This window comes from Pipra filicauda, unplaced genomic scaffold, assembly GCF_003945595.2.
Source record: "Pipra filicauda isolate LSUMZ 115617 unplaced genomic scaffold, ASM394559v2 scaffold149_size4050908_pilon, whole genome shotgun sequence".
Classification (NCBI taxonomy): domain Eukaryota; kingdom Metazoa; phylum Chordata; class Aves; order Passeriformes; family Pipridae; genus Pipra; species Pipra filicauda.
The window spans coordinates 3174895-3192063 of record NW_024103984.1 but is presented as its reverse complement, the minus strand read 5'-3'; the positions used below and the strand labels follow the sequence as shown (position 1 = coordinate 3192063).

The window sequence follows — 17169 nt, the reverse complement described above, 5'->3', positions numbered from 1 at the left end:
ATCCCCATCCAGCCTGGCCTTGGAACACCTCCAGTGATGGGGCGTCCACATCTTCTGTGGGCAGCCTGTTCTAGCACCTCACCACCCTCCTACTGAACAGTGTCCTCTGTTAAGTATGTGCCAAAGGGTGGAATTTAGTTGAATTCCTACTAGCAGTTATCTTTCTAAACTTCCTCGCCAGTGCGAGCTGCTCTGCTTTTACCTTTTCTACACAGTATGGGAGGAAAACAGTCCATTTTGTCACTGTTAAATGTAACTGTTACTACATTAAACACTTGTCAAATAAATTAAAATGATGCAAAGACCAGAGCAATTTTCTGTGATGTGGAAAAGTCAAACAGAAGTCAAGGAAACACACTGCGCCAGTGCAGCTAAAATTGAAATCATTTTTGCGGTGACAGTCTGTTAATTGTTGCCTCTGGTCTCCTGAGTTACGAGGGAAAGAGTTCCGTGGGAAAAATCCATCACTTTTACAAGGCAGGCACACGCTTAGGGACAGACGTCCCATGATTGCCAGCCAGTCCTCCAGGCCAAACTTGAGTGGCTGTCCTTTAGCTGCCTTGATTCATGCTCCAGTAAGATTTCCCATTGAGAAAATAAGTCTGTGTGGAAGATAATTTCTTCCTGCATTCTTCTGTTAATAAGCATGGTAATACCTAAATGGCTACAGGTATTGTTTGGTGTTCTTGGCATTCTGATGGAAGTTTGTATACTGTGCATTTTCTTCATATAACCTTAGAAACTGAGCAAATTGCTCAGGTTGCTTTACAGAACTGATTAAAGGTGTTCTCATAAAAATCTCTGGTTGTGATAATGCCTCAGAAGATTTGAATAATTTTCTGTTCTTCAGAATTCTGATGGAGTGTACAGGAGATGTCAGATCTTTTAACTCTTTTAACCTTTAAAACCAACCAACTAACTAAAAAATGTCTTGAGCATTTTTTCTTAAACAGAACTTATAGTCTTAAAATATGTTGCTTTCACAGGGAAAATACATGGATATTGAGTTTGATTTCAAGGGTGACCCACTTGGAGGAGTTATAAGCAACTGTGAGTATTACTTCTGGTATCAGCATATTAACAGCTTAAAATGTTTTGTTTAAAAAGGAATATGGTTCAGTTATTGAAGAGATCGTCTATGTTTGTGTAATAGCATCTCTCTCCATTCTGCTTTTGAATTTTGTTGCTGTTTTGGTGCTGAATAATGTACCTTAGAGTAAGTGAAAATAGACTTAAAGAAGTAAGCATGAATATTGAATTTACTGTATTGTTCAGACATACTGAGTGAAGTGCAGAGGTTTGTATATTATCTCTGAAGCTGGTGGCAGATGGATATGGGTATCTGAGCATCTTTTGTGCTTGAATCCCTGGGATCAGTTGTGCTTCTGGGTTTGATGGGTCAGGTATTTTTGGTAGATGATGTCTGAGATACGCTGCTTTGTGATTTGTAAGGGTGTTACAAAGTGTGCTGGAGATCACCATGAGATGGGTGTGTTTATTTGGAACCAAAGCCTTCCGTACTAATTTATACACCTCAAAGTGTAGGAAAAGGCTTATAACGAGAGGATGAACAGCTCTTGAGTTTAGGGAGGCAAAGGTGGCCTTGGAGGTTGTTCTGTGAAACCTATAGCAACTCAGAAAATTTACCCCGCTCTCTGTTGGGAAGAAAGAGGCTGGGAACTGAATGGCAGCCCAGAATGCTTTCACTTGCTTTTCTTTTGAGAGTTTAAATGCAGCTTTTAAAGGAAATTGCTCCTCTGTGCTATATAAAGCTATATTTGTTTGGTTTTCTTATTTTTAAAAGGGGATGGAAGAGGGCAGTGAGTGACTATACTAGGTGTCACTGACCTAACCTCGACCCCTCTTTTCACTCAGCCAAATTCATTGCTTTTTCTAAAGATGTGACTTCTGACTCCATTGGCATTTTACTGGTTGTGAAATAATGAGACTTGCCCAAGGTGAACTGTCCTCTCCACATATAACATAAACATTTTAGAAACACTCTGAAGAATTTTACACATAAATACAGGTTTTGGCTTTTTTCAGAGGGCAAACATTTTTTCTTGACCAGGTCAGCTTTTGGAACTGTGCCTGAAAGAGCATGCTTTTTCTGACAGAGTAGATCTTGAAACTCAAAGCAGTCACTATTTAAATGTTTATGGCTGTCTATTACCTTTGACATTTGGCAGTCAACAAAATTAGAGGCCAAACACACTCAGTGTATTCATCAATAATTAAATGTGAACAAAAAGGTTCTAAAAGGCTGTGTAATTTGTTTCTTTTTATTTTGCATTCAAAATAGATACATAAAAATGAACCTTCCTTTGTAAGAGTGGACATTCAACAGTTTGTCTTTGAAAGTACCATATTGAGTCATCTAGTTAAAATATTGTGTCATACCAAAAGGAGATCCAGATAGTTGCTCTGTAGTTTATCTGCTCTGTAAATCTTTGCGTGGTGTAATTATAACATTACATTAATTGTAATGATGTGATGACATATGTAACAAAGGGCAGACATATTTTTAGATCTTTCTAAAAGATGCCTATTTTAGGCATTCTTTCTGTCTTATCACATTTAATAAATTTCTCATAGCAAGCCAATGAATTTCAATTTCAAAATAAAGACCTGATGTGTAAGCTCTGTTGTGGAAAAGATGTTACTTGTTGAACTGTGAAACGCCCCATGCTTGGCAGGGTATGTCAGTGGTAAATACTGAGTTCCTGTAGCTGTGTGTTAATACATCTCATCTTTGATTTAATGTTTGCAAAATTTGATAGTCCATCCATCTCTCTTTGAAAGAGAATTTAAATTCTCTACCATTTCAAAGCAATTTGGTTGTCCTGCCTTAGATTTTTCCACACATCTGCAGCATTGCATTGCAACACAAATGCTTCTGTTCCTGTGAGGCATCACCATTCTGAAGATATTTGGGGGCCTAAATTCTTTTACACCACTTAGAACTTACTCTGATGTAAGTCAAAATCAGGATTTGCCTTCGTAATTCATCAAGCATGAAGTCAAGTAGTGCTGAAGTTTCCTATCCCTAAAAGGGAAAGTATTATTTTGAAAATATCCATAAATTTTCTTTAATTTCTGACCATGTGTTGGTTTGGTGTTAATATGATGTGAAGATGACATCATAATGTTTTGATTAAACTTTAATAGTTGTTTCTGATGAGCTTGATTTCCAAACATCAATTAAGTTAGTGGGCTTTTTTGGGGCACAGCCTATGTCACCAAGCTATATTTCATACTCTGAGTGACTTGAAGCAGACATGGTGAACATCTAGCTTATTGTAGTGGCAAGAATGGTAATGATGATAAGCTGCTAAATTTATCAGACTGGTAAGGATAAGCTGAGACCCATTTGGCTGAAAGGTCTTGTTTGAAATGGTCTGTTCTGTCCTACTCTGGAATGCTGTGAAGCTCTGTGAAAGGCTGGTGAATCTGCCCATGGTGACCCTTCATGCAGTGAGTGATACTCCTGTGACCTTCCCTCGTACCATTCCCCTGATGCCCTTCAATGAGCTCTTACATCTTAATGAGAGGGGCTAACCTACAGGGTAAAATTATCATTTCTGTGCTATCCAGTTTGCAGTCAATGGAAATGTCCACTGGCTTTAGCAGGAGCTGATAGTACCAAAACGTTTAATATGCCATAAATGGAAGGTAAATCTTCTGAGTAAAATTAGAATGGAAATAATAAAATGGAGAGGACTTGTGACAGCTATAAAGTCAGAACTGGTACGTGCCCAGACTGAAGATAATTTTATGTTTGAACAGTGTAAAATATGTGCAGCCTCATTTCATGTACGTTACAGGGCTGCTCAGAGCTTCCAACTGTGCTGGTTTCCAAGGAAATTGTCATATTGTTATACCATGGTGTACAGTCATGAAAAGAAACTGGGAATGGAAAATTGGAGATTAACATGATTTATGCAAGCTTAAAGTATTTGACTTCAATCAGGAATTTTTTCTCCTTAGACTATAAAATAAAACTGATTTCAGGTAGTGTGTGTTGTACTCGTTTGCTCCTACGTCAGCAGGTGTGGGGTGAGCAGAAGGGTGAAGAGGGCTGAGTGAAGAATGTTGTAAGCCTGAGTTGTTAGACTTCTCCCTTTTTGTTACTTTTCTGTGAAGGTCCCAGCTTGTTTTCCTAGTGGGTGGGAGGCGCTGGAGTCCGTGTAAGGTGAGGTCCTGGTGCTAGCTAACAGCCAGCCCATCCATTCACGGGTGACCTGTTTCACATGTGTGGGGTTAGGAAGTCCAAATTACTGTTGTGGGAGTTGCTAAACACCAAACCCTTGCTGTGTTGCCACCTGGGACTGTGGGCATCCCATCACTGTTTAGTTACAAACTCCAGCCCCCGCTTGAAGGTATGCTGCTGCTTTAAAAGGCACCTACGAACAGGTAAATAGCATTTACATTTTCTCTCACTGAATTGGGTATGAGGTGTATCTGCTCCTTCTGCCCTCCTATGGGGTGTTTACGGTTGCTGCTGTTGCAGTGGACAGTCATGTCAGCACTTATGTGCTCAGAGGTTTGTTTTTTTCCCAGAGCACCTGTGAGGGAAAGCACTTGGAGTGTTGCTTTCAGCTGGGTGTAATATCGTGGAAATAAATTACAGAAAAGATCACTACTATTCTTAGTTTTCTATTTATTATAACTACTCAGTGAAGATGAGAGGAGAAGAAAGGAGAACAGTAGTTTCTTTTCCAACTGTAATTACAGAATAATCTGTATTTTATATAAAAATAGGTGCATTTGGTTTTGAAGTAATAGGTGCTAATTGCAGTAGCTTGTTCAGCTCTAATATATGACTGTCCACAGATGCTGCATCTGGTTCGTTCTTAAGGAAGTGTTTGTGTGCACACTTGGTTTGTTAGTTTTGTGACTGCTTTTGTGTACAGTAAGTTTTATGGTTGAAGTGGCTTTGCATAGTACAGTCCAAAATGTTTCACACTTAGCGTTGTTTAAGCCTTTGGAAAGGTATGGATCTTACAATATCTTTCCCATAATTTTTGTAAGTCTTAAATTTTTATGTTTCACCTGTAATTCCCTGCTGAAAGATATCTAGCTTTTAGTATAGGGTGATCTTTCCTCATCTGCCTAAGCCCTTCAGTGATTTAATGATTAACTAGAAGACAACAGTGCTGCAGGTTGTGAAGTACAGTGTATGCAATGCCTGCTTCTGAAAAGCCATTTTTAACCAGTACAGTGTCCTCAGAGTCCAGGTAACAAGTGGTTAAGAAAGAGCCCTGTTTTGCCATCTTTTTCAACAGCAACATGAAAGAAACCTATGATGTTTATCTAAGCAACTTTTTTTCAAGTTAGCAAAGTTATAACTTTGCAACTTGTTCTTCTTATGACTTGTTTGTTCATTTTAACAGTCAGAAGTAATTACCCACTTACTGAGAAATCAACAGCTCAGGCTGTTGATTTAAGTTATGTGGTTGCTGTTAGTAAGTTCCTTTGCTTAGGAAAATATTGCACAAATTTGACAGTTAGACATTATGAGAAGATCACCATTCTTGGTGATTTTCTTTTTGATTTTTTTTTTATTTAAATCTTAACTTGTTTCAACATCTGCCTTGGTGTTCTTGTTAGCGTGGTTGCCACCATTTAGACAATTGTTTTGCCTAAACTAGGAAGATTTTAAAACAAACAACAAACTAAATTAAACATTTTGTTTAGCTTATTTTTAAACATCATTTATCCCTTGAGCAATGAGGATTTAACACTCTTTAAATTGTGCAGTCATTGTCACTGCACACACTACACAGACAGTAGTTTTTGTTTGACACAGTTATGGATCAATTAATTTGAGAGAACATGATTATAAGCTTGGTGTCAATAATAGGGAAATTTCCCAAGAATTCTATATTTTCTTTTTCATCTGTAGCTTTTTTGGATGACAGCTGTACAATCAAGGTAGGAAAACAGAAACCATAATTGAACATAATATGGCTGTAGAGATAAGCTTCCATGACTAGAACATGTTCTGTAACTTTGGCTGAATTGTTGAGAGGGTCCTTGGTCATGGCCAGCTGAAGAGACTATGACTGAAATAAACTTTTCTTGGATTATTTAGAATGTACCAAGGTAGTGTCATTTTTTTTTGGTTCTGGTGTTTACTTATTCCTTTCTTGAATGTTGATTCAATTTCTAGTATATTTAGAGAAATACAAATATCCTACATTTTTCTGCATCAGTCAAGTTCATGGGTCAAGTATGCAAAAAGAATTTGTGTAAAATTGTACATTAGAGTTTGCAGAAGTATTCAGCATCCTTTTTTTTCCCTTTCATGTTCAGTCGAATGGTTTAGCAGGGCGCTTACGCAGATCTCTTGCATTTAAACCAGTGTTATTAAGGAATAACAAATAGTCTTCTGAACCTAAGGCAGGTAGCTGGATTTTGAGTCACCTGAATCGATGGATATTCAGACAGTATGATTTCAGAAGAGTTCTCAAGGTTGAACTTTTCCAAAGCAATTTAATTTTTACGGCTGCTTTGATACACATTAAAAGTTTCCATTCAAGCAGAAGCACTACTAGGTAATGCAGAAAGAATACCTGGATGTTCTCTCCTGATAATTCTGTATAGTCCCTATACATAATTCATATAGACTATGTAACGAAATGTAATCTAGAGAGAGTTTAGGGTTTTTTGTTCTGTGGATTTTCATATAGTTAAGCACCATCTGTCCACACATGCCACTGTCAACAGAATTACCAAGCGGCCACGTGCAGCAGTCTGATGTGAATCTTTGTGTTCTCTCTTTTGAGTGTTTTGATCCGCAGAATTTGTACTCATGTGAGACTCAACACAAAAGTTACTGGTAGCGCAGTGATTGCTTTAAGGAAAATGTATTTGGTTGATTTATTGAAATGCTAATTAGTGCAAACAAAGGGAAGAAGTTTTCTGAAGAGTAGGGCAGATGGTCTGGATCTGTCCTGTAAGTCTGATTTCAGTCTGCATGTGAACAGAAAGAAAAGGAAAAAAACAATGCATGCAGCCTTAAAAAGAAGTGGCAGCAGCTGCTTTTTTAAGGAAAATACCTGATTTTCTGTCAGTAACTGCTTTGTGGGGCTTTTTTCCTCAATTATGAAAACTGACAGAATATGGAATGTTAGGACTTTAGAAAGCTGACTGTTAATTAGTTAACTTTGTTGCTTCTAAAAATATATAGATAAGATAAGCTGTGGTGAAAAAAACCAAGACAGTTATCCTTCTAAAATAACTAATTTCACATACCTTCAAGAACCTGTTTGTTAAATCTGCTGAAGGCATGCATGTAATTAGAATAATTAATACAATATTTTGCCAGGATGCGTAGCTGAGCTTTTATGACAGTGTTTGAGTAAATTTATAGGCAGAATATTTTTAAACCCAAATAAGCCAAACCGCACTGCTTCAATATCCCTTGAGAATACAGCCATTTCCTGAAGTGTGTGTAGCCACTGCGGGAGCTGAAGTTGTTTATTTTTTGAGATTAAATTTGGCTGCGATCTGTTCCAACACTTGACTGGAGAACCTTCACAGCCAGCACAACTCTGAACTGCTTGCCACTCACCTTGCCTTTCCCAGCCCAAGTATTCACACTTGGATGGGGGAATCAGCCTCTCCCTTTCAGTTATGAATTAAAAACTAGAGAGGATTACGTATCTAATAGTTATGCTAACTAACTAGGATGACTCTGAGTTAGAACCACGGCTCAAGAAGGTGAACCCTGGCCTTAGGTGAAGTCAGAAGTAGAGAGGTTGCACAGTAGGCTGCTGCTGAGAACAATGACTTCTGATCTTGCCTTTCCAACATAGCATCAACCATTGGAAGTTAGTCAGCTGCATTTTAAAAAAAAAAGCCAATAAATGGAAAGGGCAAAAGTGGGAGTCTTTAACCTACCCCTCTAAAGATGAGCTGCTGGTAATATGTGAGAGCCACTTGTTTGTGTATATCTTGGGTGTGCTTTTTCATCTTGATGTGCAGTGCAAAACTTCCAGGTGCTGAGCCAGGCCATATTTGGAAGGAAAGAGACTGTAGGGTTGTTAAGTCATAAAAACAAATGTCTATTCAAACAAAGCTAAAAGTTCTGACGTGGTCACACAATGCATTAGATGGGGAAGAGGTATTTCTCCTCACACAGTCAGATGCTCTGGTCATTTAGGAGCTCCATTCACTGTCATCTGCTGCGCTGGTTGCAGTTCCTCTCCAGGCAATTGCATGTTTAGGGAATAACATAGTTCAGCTGGTCTGTAAAATATTTGAAACTTGTCCTACTGTAAGCCAGTCAGAAGATTAGTAATACTGTCTGAGTTATGTCATTGTTGTCACTGGCTAATTATTAGAGCAGAAAGTAATTTTTGAACCTGACTTGTTCTAGTTTATGTGGAGGAGGGACTCTGAAGACTTGCATAAGTGTGTGGGTTGAAGTTTGGTCTTCAGTTCCTATTCTGTGAGAAGGGGTGTAAGCTTAGGTAATTACAGTGGGCAACATAAGCACCACACCCTGCCCGTAGCTATCAAAAATAGGAATATGCTCTATTGCACTCTGTTTATGGAGAGAACCCCAGGGCAGATGCTCCCCCTCGGGCTAAGCCCTGCTGTGCCAGGGGCACTGTAGCTGGGGTAGGGGGTTTGCAGCACAGATGGTGCTGACCAGAGTGCTACCTCTAACTTTCCAGATTGCTGAGACTAAACAGGTGCAGTTTCAGCAGAAATGGAAATCTGAGGGAAGGTATAGTAGAATACACATCAGATGTTATAGTAGCCCAGCAGGGGAAGTGTTTAACAGCTGCACGTATCCTTAATGGACTTGGTGTTCCCTGTGTCTTACTTTTGTGAAACCCCATCTCACTTTGTGGATGCTCTTCTGAGGAGTGGCATTTGAGATGTGACAATTCCCTTTGGGGGCTTTCTTCTAGTGTGGGCACAGCTTAGAGAGAATTTAACCCCCAGTCATGGTAGGTGCATGGGGGAACGCCTTTGCTGTGCGCTTGGAATGAGGCATTGAATGTCTCTGTCTCCATGTCACTGGATACATGTAGCTTAAGAGAAAAACTGTACGCTGGGAACTGGGTGTTTGCTATCTGGAAAAATGATGTTAAGCCCTTGTGTGCCAGTGAGGAAAGAAGAAAAAACATACCTTTTGTACAGAAAGAGAGAGTGACATTGAACCTGCCCAGAGGTTCTCTTATCGCATCCCTCTTCCCTCTCCTGGTGTGCTGTGAACCACAGCCTTCCAGTGCAGTACGGGCTGAACAGACTTTGAATTGCCACCTCCGTGGTAAATATGATGTTAACTCTGAAGTGGTTGCAGTGTGTTACAAGTCAGTCTGCTTATGCTGCCTGCCTGGATTCCTAGTCTTACAGAAGGTTTAGAAATGTGCCTGTCACTAAGGACAGTGGACGGAGCAGTCTTCTTGTCAAGCTACTCCATCAGTGCAGTGACGCTTTTCAAAGTGCTGCTTTTCCATTTCCCTTTAAGTATATTAGGATGGAGCTTCTGTCAGCCTCACTGGGAATTATTTCATAGCCTGATGCACCTGAGGATCACAAAGTGCTGCATGATTATTCAGGTTAAATGCTTGCTTTATTTGTTCTCTCCTTTTCATTTACCTGTCTTTCATGTGCTTAGCCTTAACATTATGCTTCTTTTCAAACCTTCACCCATACAGTCATGCTCACCAAATCTTAATTTTGTGGTGGTATTGTAAATTGGTTGACATTTTTCGAGCACATGGCCTCCCTGACCTGAGTTCTCTTTGCAGCTCATAGACTGCAGCATTTACAAGTTTACTGGGCTTGCCACTTGCTCAAAGAAATATTTGAGATACATATACTAATGTGATATACTATGATAAGGTTTGTACCTCCCATTTATCATCTTCTAGTCTGCTGCTGGTGGTATGAAGCAATGAAGTAGAAAATGATGGGGGATTATATTAATTTTAAAGGGTTTTGCTCCAACAGTCTGTCCCTGACCTGTGAGATTTTGTTTGTTTGTTTAGATCTACTAGAGAAGTCTCGTGTTGTGAAGCAGCCAAGAGGTGAAAGAAACTTCCACATTTTCTATCAGATACTGTCTGGTGCATCGGAAGAGTTTCTCTGTAAGTATTGCCATGTTCAGATTTCTTTGTATTTAATGTGCTGGTTTTGTGGGAAATATGATATTGATTAATTTTTTGAAATTTTTGTTGGTAGTGGCAACAGCAATACCTGAAGTCAACAAATACTTTGATATTAGCCAGGTACCTGAATCAGAATTGGCTTTGCAGTGTATTATGAACAAATAAGAAAGTCTGTTCTTATTTAGAAGGCTTATAATTAAAAGATCCCTGAAGAAAATTTAATCCAATAATAACAACAGTTCCTGGCAATACTGGTTCTTGGATAAAATTGCCACTAGCAGGAATGCCGTTACTAATGATATTGTTATTTGATTTATTAGGCAAACTCAAACTGGAGAGGGACTTCAGCAGGTACAACTACCTGGGCCTTGATTCTGCCAAAGTGAATGGAGTGGATGATGCTTCAAACTTCAGAACAGTCAGGGTAAGAAGCAGCAGGGGTTGGCTGAGCACTCAACACTGGTGCAGAGTTCTTACGCCCCTCGGTCTGTTGGTTCGTGCAGGGCTGGGCTGGGAGGGCTGTCTTGTCTCAGTGCTGGCACTCCTCATGCACAGGCAGAATGTGTTTGCACAGGGAAGCTTAGCTACCAAGAGAAACTAAGAAGGCCCAAGTTTGTGGAGTATTCTTATGGGAAGACAAAAAGGACAGCAAAAAAAATTAAATAAAATTTTTTTAAAAAAAAAGGAAACAAAATAGAAGAAAAAAAGGAAGGAAAAAAAAAAGCCCAGACCCCATGGTCAGATCATGGGAAAAGTTATACTGTGTAGTGGCTTATGGTGGCAGTGACTGAGCTTCATGACCCAGGTGATGCCGACCAAGTCAAAATAAAAACAGGGCTGGGATGATTCTCATGATAATTTACTGTCCTGTTTTTGCTTGATTGTACAAGATGACCACAGGACCTTGTTACCCAATGTATGCAAATTTAGATTCTAAAAGTTATTGGCCTGAGAAGATAGGAGTACCTGTTCATTTGACTGTGAAATATTGGGATGGGTTATAAACTAAATTAAGTGGCTAAAAAAAGTACTGCATTTTAGAAACCCATATACTGAATGAGTCCTAGAAGTGGACTGGACTGAATGCCAGCTCCATTATCACATCTTCTTTAGCCTGTCTTTTGTATTAAAAAACTTACTTATCTAAGCATAGGAATTGCGCCATGTACTTTTAGTAGCAAAAGAGTTCGTAAAACATTTCTAATTTATGTTAATGCAGATAAATGGTAAATTTCTCTAGTATGATCTGTTTAAATGAAGATACTCTTATCTCATAATTTTATCTGTCCCCTTTCCAGAATGCTATGCAGATTGTTGGGTTTATGGATCATGAAACACAGTCGGTTTTTGAAGTAGTGGCAGCCGTTCTGAAATTGGGAAATATTGAATTTAAGCCTGAATCTCGTGCAAATGGCCTGGATGAAAGTAAAATCAAAGATAAAAATGGTAAGATGAGACTAGCGATGAGAGGAAAACCACTAATTTGTCTGAAGTCATTATTAATTTTGTCATTTCTGCAGACATACAATATCCTTACAATTAAATTGTTTCCAGAGCTCACCCTCAGGCAAATATGGGTTAAATTCTGTGCAATTTTGATTGCTCTGTTTGAAATTCCAAAAATTATAATTTTCTTTTTTTTTTTCCTACTTTATTAGCACTTTCTTCTGAAATGTTAAATGGTGCTGTGTGTTTCTGTTTCTGCCACTTGGTTTTTCTGCAGTGGAGGCTTTTTGTTCTTCTGCAGTGATTATCTCTGCCTGTAATGTCAGATTCATTTGGTGATATTTTTGCAGTTGATACGTTTTGAAACTCCATTTATTTTCATTTGAAAGTTTTTCATTATGAAAAGTAATCTGTGATAAACGTAGGGAAAGTTTCTTCCCAAAAATAACTGGATAGAAAGTGCTTTCAAAACCAATAACTCTCTTTCCCTGTGCTGTGCGTATTTTTAACAACTTTGCTTGTCAGCGTAGTGGGGAGAGAGTGTGACACTTCTGTTAAAGAGCAGCTGTTTTGGAAAAACGCTACACTACTTAAAAGATAGTAGTTTTGGGGAAGAACAAGCAATGGCTAGGAAGGATTCGTTATGTTTACACTTTGCTTTTTGATGCTAGAACTCAAGGAAATCTGCGAGTTGACGGGTATAGACCAGTCTGTTTTGGAGAGAGCCTTCAGCTTCCGGACGGTTGAAGCCAAGCAAGAGAAAGTTTCAACAACACTAAATGTGGCTCAGGTAAAAAGAGGTCCTGATTTTATAGGAAAGAATTATTTTAAGTGGCAGTTTATTCCACGTGACTAAATCGTTACTGCCCAAATAAAAACTACAACTAATCAGCTGTACTGAATAAATTACAAGCGTAAGTGTGATTTTTTTTTTTTTTTCAGCAGTTTCTAAGTGTTCAGATATACTGGATGTTTTGTTTTCACGTGTGAATTACCTCCAAAAGATGAGGGATAGGAGAATGTTGTGGAGAATGTTGCAGAGATTGAAAAAACAAACAGACCTGCACAAAAGCACATGCTGCAAGTGTTGTGGCAGACTGTTTTCATTTAGGGTAGCTGCTGTAATTGCATGTGAGTTGTATGCCTGGGGCTGCTGAGAAACTTTTGCTGCCAGTGTGAATTTATCTTCCTCTATGGCTGCAGAGCCAGGGTGATTGCCACCTGTGTCTCATCAGCTCAGGCTGGCAGGAATGTGGTTTCTCTGACTGCAGCTGATCAGGTCCCTTTGCTTAGGATTAGGGTGGGGGATGTGAGTCTTCAGAGGGTATCTGGAAGAGCAGGAAGGGAGTTGAAGTGCTGCTTTTGTGTTGTTGTTGTGGCTGCTGTTCCAGCCAGCCTGTGGCCAGGAAGGCAGAGGGGTGCACCACCAAGACACTGATGCTGCCTAAGTGTCTTGGCACCCCTTGTCTGTCTCCGTGCCTGTTTAGGCAGAGCCACTGCTGCCTGTGCTGGTCTTACTCAGTTCACAGCACCTTTAAGATATGTCAGTGACAGAAAAAGGTTTGGGTTAGCCCAGCATTTATAACATTTTTTCCTTCTTTTTTCTATTTAGGCTTATTATGCCCGTGATGCTCTGGCTAAGAATTTATACAGTCGACTGTTCTCTTGGCTTGTTACCAGGATCAATGAGAGCATTAAGGTATTGTCATTTTGTGCCTGTAAAAAAATCAATAGAAATCCTTTAAATTAAAGTGGACAGTAAAACTCTATTTACCAGTTTCATTTTTCCTGGTTGTACATGTGAATAATTGTATCACAACTCAACAAATTTCTCTCTGCTCTGTTTTTAAGCTTATAAAAATATTCACGTTAGGTGCATTTTGGGAAACCATACCTAATATTTTAGTTTACAGAATTTGACAGCCTATTTATGAGATACATTAATTTTCTTGATTCTCAAGTATGCAATGTGCAGATGACTGACTCAATCTTTTATTTTTTTTTTAAGGCACAAACAAAAGTCAGAAAGAAGGTAATGGGGGTGCTGGACATCTATGGCTTTGAAATTTTTGAGGTAAGACCTTTATCATGGTAAACATTTAATGAGAGAGCTGTTATTAAAGCTTGATAGAGTAGTTCATGAATGTTTAATCAGAATACATGTAATTTGAATCAATTGTGTTATTCCTGACAGAAAATCACTAGAAAAGTAAGCCAAAGAGAGATGTCTTAGCATCTCTAGCAATTGAAACAAATTTATGAAAGCCAAACTTGTGGTTTTTTGCATATAGAAAAATAAATATTTATGATGGATAAACTAAGTATATTTTGTTGTGACAAACATTCTGAGCATAGGAGAAACTCTGGCACTGTCATTTCTGCCCTCAGGCATTTTGTGGGTGTCTTTGAACAAGCTTTGATCCTTTAAAAAAAAAAAAAAACAATCCCCCCAAAAAAAACGCACAACAATAACTATATATTTTCCCACTGCCAAAATTAAACAAGGAATTATATTTCATTTCATCTCAATTCACATAGATAAATATTCTGTACTGATTCCTAGCTAATGATCTGTGGCTCACTGCTGTTTGTTTACAAGAGTATTTTTAGACTAGTGGTATTTTGAAACAAAACAATCAACCAGGAGTTTTTAATTGGGTTAGAGAGCACCAAGGACAGGGCATTTTCATAAATCTTGTTCTGACAGGTTTTTTTAAGAGATTTATAGATCTTCATTGGAATCTGTATGTGTTTAAACTAGAAACTCATCTAGGGAGAAAAATCAGTAGAAAACATGCAGTCCTTACCCACTTCCCTACATCCCTCTTGAAAATCCAGAGAATGTGTTTAAACTGTGTAGAATAATCCAGAAAAGAGTAATTGTTCATGTGAGAGTGGTTTAAGTTTCCTTTCAGAAGCACAACATCCAAATATGTGCAAATCAAAATACCTCTATGGAGAGGAAAAAGAAACCTGATACTTGCTTCAAGGGCTTACTGAGCGAGGTTGTGCTGTTTGAATTAAACGTAAGAGCATAGCTGTGAAAATATAGTGCGAGAGATCGGGTGGCTGAATGGAGAACTCGGTGCCAGATCACTTTAGAGCTGGTCCTTAGCATACCTTCTGGAGAGCTGGACAGTGGAATGGTACTGCTGGCATCCTTGGGCAGGACTCTTGTTTTCACTAGTTCTTTTGTGTTTGGTTAGAATAGATATGTGTGATAAGGTGGGAGACAGGAGCTTGCACTGGCACACAAGCCACCTGAGTAATTGTGTTTGTGGGATGGTGTTCCAAAGAGAAGTTTTTTTTTCTCGCATGTAATTTTCCTTTTTTTGGTAGGAATTCAACACCTTGAAAGGTCACAAGTAAGTGGTTGAGTGCAGGAGAAAAATGAAAAAACAAGGCTCTTTTCACTTACTTGTCATAATGAATTAGCTTTCCCAATGCATACAAACTCAAAAGCTTTAAAATAATGAGTAGTTATTGTTCACTCCTTTAAATGCTGAGTATTGGTTTTAGTGGAAAAGGTGGTAGCAGTTTTGTCTTGTGACTTGAGGGTCAAATTCATCAGCACATTCATACAAGGTGGGACTCTCTCTCTCATGAGTTAATACTCATGGTGAGAGCACAAGCCAAGCAGCTTGGTTCAGCATCACAGAAATAATGGAATTATTTTACTTCTGAGCATTCAGGATGAGTTGGGTGGTACGCCAGAAGCATAGGTGTAGCTGGTACTACACCATATTTTAATTTAAAGGTGTTTGAAAAAGAAATTTCATTGGTTTCGGTTTCTAGAGGTGACTAGTCCAGTTACTGGTGTTGGGACTACGTGGCAGTACTATAATTCAAGGTGAATGATAGAAAAACAGTCCATTAGAAAATCCTGAATCAGCTGTACTTCCAATACCACCTACTGAGTGGAACACATCCCTGTGTTCCCAGACAGGTTAGTTTTATAACCAGAAACTGCCAACTTACTCTCAGTTGAATCAAAAGCAAATACATTCTTTCAAGGCAACCCAAAATTCGTTTTTTATGCCGCTCTGGTTGGAACAAAAGATGAAGTTATGTCAAAATTCCTAAACTGAGTAAAATAGTTCTGTAATGAGCACTGTATATGCAAAGTGTAACTAGTCTTGTGGTTGCCTGAATGAATGTCATGCAGTAAGGGCAATTAAGAGGATGCTGCCAAATATTTTGAAGTTCTGTAACAAATTACTGAATATACCACAAAAATTATTAAAGATCTTGAAAAAATGATTACAAAATAATTATATTTTTGAGAATTTAAGCAACCACTTCACAGAAAATATATTGTTTGAAGTTAATTATATTAAAAGAATCAATAAATGAATGAAATTTTAACACTGTAAAACACTGTGTTGTGGAAAAATTTAATAATATCTTAAGATTTATAGAATAACAAGTATAGTGGAATTTGGAGTGTTTTGCTGTGTGGTACATTTGTATATACAGAGGCTAAATATGTGAAATATTAGCTGAAGTGTAGTTAATGACAGTAACTATAGCCATCTAATCATAAATTACTTAAAACTTATAACTAATATTGTGCAATTCCCTTTTAAACAGAATTTCCTAAGTCAGATTTTGATTTTCATGTGTATTCCTTAAAGTTAGAACTAACACGTACTCTACAAAGCATTTTTGTTGGCAAAAATGCACTCAAAAGACTTCACCTACAAACTTGTGCATTTTAAATGTGTAAGCTCTTTGCCATGCTAATGGTAAAAAGGCTTATGTTAATCATGTTTCTACTCAGGAAGCAGGTGGGTTTTTTTATTAGTGCGTGTTCTTTGACCTTAAGTGGCCTTGTGTCTTGGGAACACAATTTATCCAAAACCATAGGTGTAACAGGAGTGTTTTATATACATACAAAATATTTACACATGAAGCCTAATACCGTGAAATAAGTAGCAAGATATATGTGTATACTGAAGGGTGATTTTTAGGGTTTTTTTTTTCCTTCAGTATTACACTTACCCATTAGGATTGCTGAAAGAATAAACTAATGATACTCTAGTTTATCTATTTTGTCCTGAGATTCTCACTTGAAAGTTATTGGAATACATTATAGAGTAGTCTGACTTCCACTGCAGAACATTAATTTGCCTGAGGTTTTTGAGGGTTTTGTTTTATTTCATGATGGGCAGGGCAGACAATATTTCTTGGGCCTTATTCCTGTTTAGGGTGATTCCTTTGATCATCCTACAGTTCCTCCTGTAAGAAGAGTGAGTAAAGAAATCCACATTTACCATTCTAAGAGATCCTACACTTCACCTTCTTGAGGACAATAGCAGTCTTGCTCTCTTGTTTACAAATTGAACCTTATATAAATGAGATTTGTTTCATCTGTTTTTGAGAGATTATTTACTATTCACTGTGATTTCTACAGTTTTCTGTAGTTTAAGCTGAAGTTAATTAACAAAGTATCTGGAGGTTTCTTGAAATTTAACAAAGGAAAAATAACTGGAGTATTGAAAATGCTGGCATATACTCTTTGGGATTTGGTTTCTGCTAGTATATGTATCAAACACAGACTCCATTTTTCAGACAAACCCAAAGGCCATATATA

The 17169-nt window shown here is 38.1% G+C and overlaps 1 protein-coding gene across 4 annotated transcripts in view; it reads left to right on the top strand.

Moving 5' to 3' along the window:
* The window catches only part of MYO1B (myosin IB), a 112687-nt gene that overhangs the window by 56750 nt on the left and 38768 nt on the right, over window positions 1–17169 (top strand). For all 4 annotated transcript variants that reach the window (XM_027737479.2, XM_027737483.2, XM_027737478.2 and 1 more), the window contains 7 exons: window positions 987–1050; window positions 10011–10109; window positions 10451–10554; window positions 11429–11576; window positions 12248–12366; window positions 13189–13275; window positions 13585–13650. In XM_027737479.2, coding sequence (XP_027593280.1) covers window positions 987–1050; window positions 10011–10109; window positions 10451–10554; window positions 11429–11576; window positions 12248–12366; window positions 13189–13275; window positions 13585–13650 — 687 coding nt within the window. The remainder of the gene's footprint in view (window positions 1–986; window positions 1051–10010; window positions 10110–10450; window positions 10555–11428; window positions 11577–12247; window positions 12367–13188; window positions 13276–13584; window positions 13651–17169) is intronic.